Source organism: Bactrocera neohumeralis, chromosome 5 (genome assembly GCF_024586455.1).
Source record: "Bactrocera neohumeralis isolate Rockhampton chromosome 5, APGP_CSIRO_Bneo_wtdbg2-racon-allhic-juicebox.fasta_v2, whole genome shotgun sequence".
Lineage (NCBI taxonomy): Eukaryota > Metazoa > Arthropoda > Insecta > Diptera > Tephritidae > Bactrocera > Bactrocera neohumeralis.
Genome location: NC_065922.1, coordinates 55,279,511 through 55,290,851, shown reverse-complemented (window position 1 = coordinate 55,290,851; position 11,341 = coordinate 55,279,511). Strand labels below are relative to the sequence as shown.

The following is an 11,341-nucleotide window of genomic DNA, read 5'->3' as shown; positions in this document are numbered from 1 at the left end:
ATATCAATATAAGGTTCGGCACAAGTCTCAGAATGAAAATCATCAAAAGTCTAGTTGAGAGTCCATTTATGGTCTCAAACAATCTCATCTGAATATGCATAAAAGTTACTAGTAAATTTAAATATATTCTATATGTTTAAGGAATATTGAATTTGTTTTTATGCTTGCTCCTTAAAATATAATTTTAAATAGATGAAATTGGCCAATATCTTCCGCAACAGTTTGAACTGCTATCTCACAGTGATCCAAATAAAGCGGTTAGAAATAATTAAGTAAACAAACAAGGAAAAGCTCGGATATAAAATGTGCACACGTAAAGCTCTTTCGTTACTGTTAAATAACATAATTTCAATGTTAAAGCTTAAATATGCAAATTCGACTGACTGTTTGTCGAAAAACAAAAGACTTCAAGTTCGTTCGCTTTCGCTTCCGTGGCTTTGCCAGCCAAAGACTGTAAATTGTTTGTGGCCAAGTAATGCCAAGTTCAATGTCGCAGCTAACTTTGTTTAGTTTACTATAGTTATGTAATATATGTATATGTATATGTTAATTTAACGAGTGTTTACATACATATATGTATATGTGTTTGATTTTCGTTTGATTTTTGAGAGAGTAAGTAAAGGTGAAGCAACAAATTCAAGCTTAATTTGACGATCTGATATTTTTTTACTTAAGGTAGTAGTCTGGTAACTTATGCCTATTTTCATGACTTCTCTGAAGGGTGGTTTTCTATAGGAAAATAAAAATGAATTATCTAGAATATTTACGTGTCTTCCAATTTACATATTGAAAATATAAAAAAACAAGTAAGGAAGACAAGTTCAAGTCACCGAACCATAAAGTGATAATCGAGATTTCATTAATTTGTGTAAAGTTTTATTCCGCTAATCATTGTATATATTATACAGAGAAGGCATCTTCGATGGAATTCAAAAAAAAAAATATTTATAAATTTAAAATATGAACCGATTTCACCCATATTTCGTACAAAATGTCAACAGGGTGTTAATTATAACCAATTTCATTGAAATCGGTTGAGTAGTTCTTGAGATATGGTTTTTGGTCCATAAGTGGGCGAGGCCACGCCCATTTTCAATTTAAAAAAAAAAGCCTTGGTGCAACTGACGTAAAACGCACTTTTAGCTGATTTTCAACATAACCTCGTATGTTTGGTACAAAGAATTGTTTTTTGAAAAATGTAATGGACCGAATTAACAACTACGGTTCTTTGCTGAAACGAAATGAAATCGAACCATTTCTGAAGCGAAAGGTAACAGGAGACGAAAAGTGGATCAAATGCGACAATAATTTGCGAAAAATCATGGTCCAAGCGTGGTGAACCTCAACAAATGGTCGCAAAGCCATTATTGACACCTCGAAAGGTTATACTGAGTGTTTGGTGGGATTGGAAAGGAATCATCCACTATGAGCTGATTCAGCATGGTCGAACGATTGATTTTCTACATTTTACTGTCAACAACTGATGAGATTGAAGCAAGCAATCGAAAAAAACGGTAGAACTGATCAACAGAAAGGCCTTTGTCTTCCATCAGGATAACGCTAGATCATACATTGGTACATATTTGGTTCATTAAAGTTCATTATAAATATAAAAAAATAAATTGAAATTTGATTAGAAATACGAAAAGACTTTTTCAACTATCCAATAGTATTGCATCCAACGGAAAACGTTTCGCTAATTCTTTGGTATATCTTGGTTTGATACAAAAAACTTCAAGTCAAATTAAGGTTACTAAATAATAATTTGCCTAAATTGCCCAATTTCCTGTGCGAAATCGTTGCGGATGTTGGAAAAGGATTCAGTTTTATGAAAAACACAAGTCTAAGAGTGGTACAAACCATTGAATGACGGCCGAGAGATCATTGAAGACATGCGTCGTTCTGGACGTTCTTCGACCTCTTCAACTGATGAAAATATTTAAAAAAGTGAAGGATATGGTGCTTAAAGATTGTCAGGCAATTGTTAAAGGGATGGCAAGAGAGCTAGACAACTCTCGCTAGTCCGTTTATTTTGGGTATGAAACGTGTTCTTGCGCGACTCGTTCCGATAAAGCTGAGTTTTATTCAAAAAGAGTACCATAACAGGTCTCTTTGGACATGCTTGATCGTGCGTATTCCGATTCCACATTCATGGAGAGCATTACAATTGCCGATGAGAAATGGGTCTTGATTAATTAGAAGGCACCAAAATAAATATGAATAATTAAATATTTCAATTTCCGTATATATGTATATATTTTATAGGATCTCCGATATTTTCTTTATTGAAGTGAAATTTCTAAGATTTCAAAAACTTACAACCTAACCTCTTACTCTTTACTTTTAAGTTAAAGTTCGAATTAGGCTCGACGATCTGATTTGTAAATAGTCAATTGAAATGTGTCGGTAATATCAAAGTCAATATAAGGTTCGGCACAAGTCTCAGAATGAAAATCATCAAAAGTCTAGTTGAGAGTCCATTTATGGTCTCAAACAATCTCATCTGAATATGCATAAAAGTTACTAGTAAATTTAAATATATTCTATATGTTTAAGGAATATTGAATTTGTTTTTATGCTTGCTCCTTAAAATATAATTTTAAATAGATGAAATTGGCCAATATCTTCCGCAACAGTTTGAACTGCTATCTCACAGTGATCCAAATAAAGCGGTTAGAAATAATTTAGTAAACAAACAAGGAAAAGCTCGGATTTAAAATGCGCACACATAAAGCTCTTTCGTTACTGTTAAATAACATAATTTCAATGTTAAAGCTTAAATATGCAAATTCGACTGACTGTTTGTCGAAAAACAAAAGACTTCAAGTTCGTTCGCTTTCGCTTCCGTGGCTTTGCCAGCCAAAGACTGTAAATTGTTTGTGGCCAAGTAATACCAAGTTCAATGTCGCAGCGAACTTTGTTTAGTTTACTATAGTTATGTAATATATGTATATGTATATGTTAATTTAACGAGTGTTTACATACATATGTATTTGATTTTAGTTTGTTTTTTGAGAGAGTAAGTAAAGGTGAAGCAGTAAATTCAAGCTTAATTTGAAGATCTGATCTTTTTATACTTAAGGTAGTAGTCTGGTAACTTATGCCTATTTTCTTGATTTCTTTGGAGGGTGTTTTTTTATAGAAAAATAAAAATGAATTATCTTGAATATTTAGAGTGTTTTTATTTACATATTGAAAATATAAAAAAAAATTATTTGAAAAAATGTAATACTTTATTACTATTATTATAGTCACTCGAAGTTGGAACCTCAAAAAAAAAATGCATGTGGGTGGCCAGGTTATTTTGACTCTTGATGTTATCTGGAATCAAATATTCTTGATTATTCTTAATCTATAGACATGTCATTCTGATCGGAACTATTGAAGTTAAATTTCAAAGGTAAATAACAAAATGGCGGAAAAAAGGGGTTAAGGGGTGAAAAAAAATTCTCGTTAGTACCGACGAGAACTATAAGTGTGTAGATCAACCTGTTAAAATTTCAAAGCAATCGGTTCAGTAGACTCAGGCCGACCAGAAAAACAATGTTTTGAGAAAAACGCGTTTAAAGTTCGGTCGACCTTAAAAGTTGGAGTCCGAGGCGGTCTAGGAAACTCGTTATAACTTCTGAAATATTTCGAATTTCTGTCTGTAATTTTCACAGTATATTCTCAAGACATTTTTACTTTCAAATTAAACAAAAAAAAATCTCTTTTTTGAACCCAAGTTACCAGACTTAATATTATTTATCAAATTATCTCGTCATAGCTATAAATGGGTAATTAGCGCTAATTGTGTCTTCAAGAAGTAAAAAATATGCCCTGTGGCAAAGGCTTAAGAAAAACTGTGTAACTTTGTATGTTTCTGTGTACCAATTGGCGATTAAATAATTACTTAAATGTTGTAATAACAAGAAAAAACGTTAACTTCTGTTGTACTGAAGCTATAACAACCTTCAAAATACGAAAGATTACCTACAAGATCTTGATTTTGATCGGTCAGTTTGTATGACAGCTTTATCCTATAGTGCTCCAATAATACACTCCGATAATATATAGCGAGTAATAATACTGATTCGATATCGGCGGTTCGGACAAATGAGCAGCTTTTTGAGGGGAAAAGAACGTTTACAAAGTTTCGGATTCATATCTCAAAAACAGAGGACAAGTTAATCTACATATATGCAGACGGACGGACTATCGTACAGACAGACGGAGATGGCAATATCGACTCATCTCATCACGCTGATCATATAAATACCGGGTAGTATATCAATCGGTCTATAAAAACAAACTGTAATAGAGAAAAGAGCTTTTGGATAGGGCAGCGGTATAATGCTTTGCAGTCCGTCTTTTGCGTCCAAACGGAATTCAGACGGGATTTCAAGTCAGCTTGGACAAAGAATTACAACTAGCAACTTATCGGCGTAACTTGGAGTTAGCTGACGGTCATATAATTAATGATGACTTAAATCTGTTTCCATACAAAGTTCAAATAACAAGCCGATTAAATCCAACAGATTTGCCTATTAGCCTGGAATTTTCCCAAAAAAAGTTATTGAAATAGCCGAAGAAGAAGATAACTTAAAAAATATTTGTTTATGTACGATGAGGCTCATTTTGATCTAAATAGAAATGTAAACCAGCAGAATGGCCATTTATGGAGTGGGTCAAACCCAGAAGTAAAACACGAAACGAAACTTAACACAGAACGAGTCCCATACCATACTTCTTTGAAGAAAACTGAGTAACAACAACTGTCAATGGACACCGTTAAAGATGTTGAATGAGTTTCCTTTACCCAGAACTGCGACGGAGACGATCAATAGCATTTGGTTCAAGCAAGATGGAGACTCTGCACACATAGCCCGACCGGTTGTTGAGGAACTCCAACGAAAATTCGAAAACAAATTAATATCAAAAAATTCCACCTTCCGCTGGCCCCAAAGGTCGCTTCACCTGACTGCACCAGACTTTTTTAAGGTGTTATGCTAAGCAAGAGGTGTACAAAACAAAACCCAGAAATCTGACTGAATGAAGCAGCCCATTAAATTGATCAATTATCGAGGTAATCTCGACTTCAACTCTTCAGGTCAAAGTAAATTAGATTCAAAAACATAACGGTGTCGCTGTGAGATATTAATTTAGAGACTCATGGTTTAGTTGCTAATAATCTATCAGATCCAACATATCATGATGACGCCCTGTTTTTTACAAATATATATGTATGTATGTAGGCAGACAGACACAAATGATGAGAGAAAGCCAAACAATTTCAAGTATAGCTTCAATGGTTTTCTCTACCAAAAGATTTTTATTAAGATTCAGTTTAGTTAAGAATCCTTGATTGTTACACCAAATTAAGGTTGAGTTAAGATGAAGACTTTTATTTCACACGCAGCAACAATAACCTTACAACTTTTGGATAGATTTTTAAGTCATCCCAAGGCAGACGAACGCAGATCCATTGCAACATATAATACTACTTGAATTATCCTAACCTAAGTAGATCGCTAATTTAATTGAACTAGTCTGAGAAAACCTGGTTCAGTTTTTGTATATAGAGGTAGTTGATGGTCACCCACTTCTAAGTAGGTTTGATATAAAAGAGTTCGTTTTGAAATGAGTTTACTTCTGAGGGAAATTTTTATTTTTAACAATCAACTTAATATCTCTGATAGAAAATATGCTTCATTCAGCTTAATATGAAGTATTTGAGACAATTTTTGCTGAAAGAGAAAAGTAGTTAGAGAAAGCGCCTTCTCTTCCGTAGAATTTGGATTTAATACATGTCTTCGATGCCCCATAGTATATTTCTGTCTAGAAAAAATTGTTGGTATAAATTCATTCAATTTTTGCAGCGCCGTCATTTGGCGGATAAAACCAAGTCACATGCCACAAACCAAACTGTAGAAATTCGACCAAACTTCCTGCAGAATTTAGTGTGAACTACCAATTATATACAAAGAACGATACCAACCCCATCCAAAATATTTCTTACAAAAAAAGCAGCAGTCATTGACCACCATTAGAGCTAAGAAAGCATTTCTTATGAAATGTACCTGAGCGCAGGTTAAAGGTGCGCAATTGAAGTCTGAAATTGTCGCCTCATCGGGCACGCACTCGTTACTAACACTGTAAGAATTCGTAAGAGTAATAAACTTATTACGAGTTGAGGTTTGTTTATTTTATCATTTATGAATAAATTAAAAATACTACAACTTTGGCGAGGTGCTTTATTAATAACCATAATTAGTCTAGAAGGTCTATGCAAAAATGAAAATCACTTAACATGGCTCATCGCGTTGTTTGAGAATTCACAAATCACACACAGGTACAAACAAATCTGCGTACGTACACACATGCATGCAGAGGTGACAAAAGGTATGGCAAACATAAAAAACTCTAAGCAAAGGAGATGAAAGAGATGTGGTAAGAATAGTGCTAGCTATGCAAATAACCATTGATTTCGCTCAACTCTGCGGCTTATGTTCATTCATTCGCACTAAAACACCTCAACACACACACACATACAGCCATAAACACCTGCTAAGATATTTCTCACTTTTGTTATACAATTTTGCTCTAACTTCGCGGTTTGGCCGCGGTTTAAGTTGCTAATTTACCAAAACCTCGATATTAGTACGAAATTGTTTGGCAAATTGTGAAGGCAGCCGCAAGAGAAGTAGTAAAATAGTGGCGGAAGTAGAATTCTTCGATTGAATAATTTACGTTTTTAAAATTGAAAAATAAATATGTCGAAACTTGCAATGTTACTGCTATTATTCGGCACCACAGCGGCCCTGTGGCAACAGGCTGAAGCGAAGCCATTTCTTTTCTTGCCCCCGAATTTCTTCGTTTTGACGACGAGAGGTATGTATGGCTGTAAATATATATGAGCAATTACATATATGATGGCGAAAGTTTTAATTGAAATGAATGAAAGTGGTATTCACAAACCGGTGGTAAATTTTTGAAAGCGAAAGGTAGTGAAGAATTATTATTAACAAACTAACACAAATTAATGTATGGTACACATGGGTAGTCGAAAAAGAAATTCGCTATAATTTGAAATTTTTGTATAAAAAAGGGTAGAATGCCACCCAAGCCAGCAATGAAATTTGTGAAGTTTACGGAGATGATGCAGTATCAGTGCATGTAGCACAAAAATAGTTCGATTCGATGTGAAAGATGCCTCGGTCTGGTCGACATATCGTTGAAAGAGTTGATGAAATTATGGGAAAAATTGACCAAGTCCGTCTCATAAGCAGCCATGACATCGTTAAGGAACTAGTCATTCATCATCAAACGGTTTTGAATCGTTTAAAAAAGGCTGGCTACAAAAAGAAGCTCGATATTTGGGTACCAAATGAAATGGACCGAATTAACAACTGGGGTTATTTGCTGAAACGAAATGAAATCGAACCATTTCAGAAGCGAATGGTAACAGAAGATGAAAAGTGGATCAAATACGACAATAATGTACGAAAAAGGTCATGGTCCAAGCGTGGTGAAGCTCAGCAAATGGTCGCAAAGCCATTATTGACGCCTCGAAAGGTTATGCTGAGGGTTTGGAGGGATTGAAAAGGAATCATCCACTAAGAGCTACTCCAGCCTGGTCGAACGATTGATTCTACATTTTACTGTCCACAACTGATGAGATTAAAGCAAGCAATCGAAAAACAAACTGCCAGAACCGATCAACAGAAAAGGTTTCGTCTTCCATCAGGACAACGCCAGACCCAAAGATCTTTGGGAGAGCTTGGCTGGGAAGTTTTGATGCATCCACCATGTAGCCATGACCTTGCACAATCGGACTACCATTTGTTTCAGTCAATGCAGAACTCTCTTAGTGGAGTAAGTTTGATTGGTTCAAGAGAAGCCTGTGAAAATTACTTGTCGCAGTTTTTCGCCGAGAAACCAGAAAAGTTTTACACTGATGGAATAATGTCTCTAGTGGAAAAATGGCAAAAAGTGATCGACCAAAATGGTACTTATTTCGTCCATTAAAGTTCATTATAAATATAAAAATAATAAGTTGAAGTTTGATTACAAATACGAAAAGACTTTTTCAACTACCCAATAGGTCCCAACAATTGTTCGAGAATCCTCTCATAGTATCGTTATCAGTTTTGTTTATGTTTTAATGTGGAGGATTCATTGATAAGCCTTTTCACGGCTTGGTGATTTAGCCTTTCATCAGTCGCTTTTAGAAGTATTTTCTTACCTCGATGCAATTATTAGTACGTACGGAGTGTATGATACTGGGCTATGTTAGTGGAGTTATATGCACATACATATCAATAATTATCATCAATCTTTGAATCAGTCGAATGAGGTGAACATAGAAATCTTACGAGCATATACTAATTTGGAGGACAACATCGTCATTTTCTTATAAAGATGCTACATCCAAGAAGAATTCTCTGTTGTATTTTTTAGAGACGCTTCCAACTTTTTACAGCTGATTGCAGCGAAAAGAAAGGCGGAATATAAACAGGTATGAGTTAGTGCTGGTATGTAAGTCCTATGTACCGCGAACTAAGGTGATCGGATGAGATTTTCGCCGTCATCGAGGTCCACCTTTTTCTAGTTGAAGGGATTTTCTGGATATTACTCTAACGGTGTCACTTGAAGAAGCTATTTGGTGGTAGACGAATCAACTTGAAACTTCTTTCTTGACATGCCAAAAAATAGGAAAAAAGCACATAAGCATATTTTTGATGGATAAGCCTAGATTTTTTTAAAAGCTTTTTACCCGCCAAGGTTGGACCCTGTTAGAATTTGAATTGTTATTGAATATCACCTTTGAGGAAATTCTAACGGACACGGTGTGATTGGATTTGTTTTAAGGTTTGTCTGCTCAAGAAATTTCAGTAAAAAAATTTGTTAGGGGCCTTCACCAGAAAATATAGCTTCGGTTTCCTTTTACATCCTTTACCACCTTAGGTCTTAATTTTTAAAACTCGGTAACTCTTAAAAGACCTATCCTTTTCTTCCAGCACCATCCACTGACAGTACTTCATCTTCAAGCTCAACGGCATACTCCTCCTCATCAACATCTTCGGCATTCGGTGGTATTTTCCAATTGCCGATGAATATTATAAGCCACAAATTGAATTTTATAAATAGTTTGCTATCGAGTTTTGGCGGTGGCGCTGGTGCTGGTGGTAATATTGGTGTCGGTGGCAATATTGGCGGCGGTGGTAATCTTGCTGGCAGTGGAAAGTTTGGCGGTAGTTTTGGACTTGGCTTTAAATTCAACACAGGCAGGACAACGGCCAGACCAAGAACAACCACCGAAGAGGCAAATATAGGTTTTACGCTACAGTCTACAACAAATACTCCAAAATCCTCAACTGGCAACACCGTTGATAATAGCCGAGACTCAACAACCACAACAACTACAGAAAACTCGTTCGTTAGTTCAACAACAGAAGGTTTGAGTAGCTCTACAACAAAACCAAATGCAGAAGTTTCAAGCATTTCAAAGACAGAAAGTAGTCCGTCATACAGCAGCTCCACTTCGAAATCGATTGTTGATACTACGGCGAGTGTTACCAGCGTTAGGCCGACATTAGTTGCAGAACAACCCGTGTTCACTGGAACAACAGAAAGAGTTACAAGTAATTTCGCTACCAGCACAGAGTCTCTTGTGAGCACTACGGCGAACACTATCAGCACTGTTAAATCGACAATAACACCAACAACCGAAAAATATTTCACCGAAGTCGAGTCCACCCCAGAGACGGTTTTGAGCTCCACAATCGGCACTGTTATCGAAGAACAGCCAGCGATTGTCACGACCACCGAAAAAGTTGCCGAACCTGTCACCTTTACCACTGAGCGCATTGAAGATAACGGAAGCACTGACGGTGATGTTGACCGAACAGATAAGCCGGAAGCGGAAGTAAACACCGAATCCGTATACAATGGGGATAAAGACAACGTAACCGGTGGTTATAACTATGAAAAGCATGAAGTGAGCAATGGCGTGAGTGGGAATGGTTATGGCTATCAGAAACCACGTCCGGACTATGATAATGAAATTTTCCCCGGTAAACCAAATAACATGTATTTACCCGTTCTATAAGTTAGTGGATGCAGGAAGTGGTGATAAGTTAGTACCGACTATTTGCATTTAATATAACGCAGTTATGACTCAGGATCATTCCTGTTTATCGTAGTAATAAGTGTTATACGACATCGAAAATGTATGTATATATTAATGTATATGTATTTTAAGGCTCTTATTCAAGTTTTGCCAATAGAAATAAAAAATAAGAATGAAACTAAAACAATTCATTTTTTTTATATTTTATAACACGTCACTGTGACCTTGCGCACTTCAAAGATTCTACGGCATTTTGTAGATCGTAAAGAATAGACAACTCGTGAATTATTATTCAGCTGAAGCGCATCTGATAGTAATTTATTTAGCTTCTGGTGAAACTTGTGTTTTCCTATTTATTAACTAATATTGTTTTTGTGCTCTATTTTAAATTGTTATTGACCGTTTTCAGGTTTCAGGTGGTTTCAGCTTCTTGTGTTATTTTGTTTTGTTTCATTTAATGTTCTTCATTATATTCTATTATCTTTGTAGAACGTGCACAGCTTAGCAGGTAAAAGTTAACTTTGTCGGGTAAATAAAAAAATTAAAAATTACGATGCAACCTAGTGGTGATTTAACTAGCGGTATTATTGATCTGATGTTATTTATTTTTGGCCCTTACCTTACTGTTTGTACAAGAATATTAAGTCTCTAAAGTCCTCACGATATGAATTTAAGGGATCGTCTAGTATAAAATTTTCGAAAAATCGATTTAATTAATATTCTTTTTGAAACTTTTGTTTTAGACTGAAATTGCAGCCGCATTCGTGGACATCGTACAGGACCTTATTTTTACGTGTCACTTCAAAAATTTATCTAACAATTATACATCCAATAAATAAACATAAAAAAAAAATCATTTTGTATTCGTCACGAATGTATTTATTTATAAAAAATCGGACTGATTAGTTAATTCCAACATTAAAAAAAAAAATAGCGAAAATCAGTGATTTTTCGAGAGTCACACTGAGGCGATCCCTTAAACTCAATTGTATAACGCTGACTCTAAACTGTTGTTTTTGGAATTCCACTCAGAGAACGTAAAGTATATGTTTTAAGTTCTCTGATCGAACCGAGTCCATATATAGCAATTACCTGTGATAACTATTATGCTTAGGTGCCACCTAGCGGAGATTGTTTTAAGATTGACCCGCTTTCACTGCATGGGCATACACATATTAAAGATAAACGAACTGTCATTATGCGTGTAAAAAAATTGATCGTCAATTGAAA

At 35.3% G+C, this 11,341-nt stretch overlaps 1 protein-coding gene across 1 annotated transcript; it reads left to right on the top strand.

Annotated features, from left to right (window-relative positions):
• Positions 1-6,752: 6,752 nt before the first annotated feature.
• LOC126759309 (uncharacterized) lies at positions 6,753-10,090 on the top strand. The gene is made up of 2 exons (XM_050474045.1): positions 6,753-6,870; positions 9,000-10,090. Exons 1-2 carry the CDS (start codon positions 6,753-6,755, stop codon positions 10,088-10,090), a joined length of 1,209 nt encoding a protein of 402 aa, XP_050330002.1.
• The last annotated feature ends 1,251 nt before the right edge of the window (positions 10,091-11,341 follow it).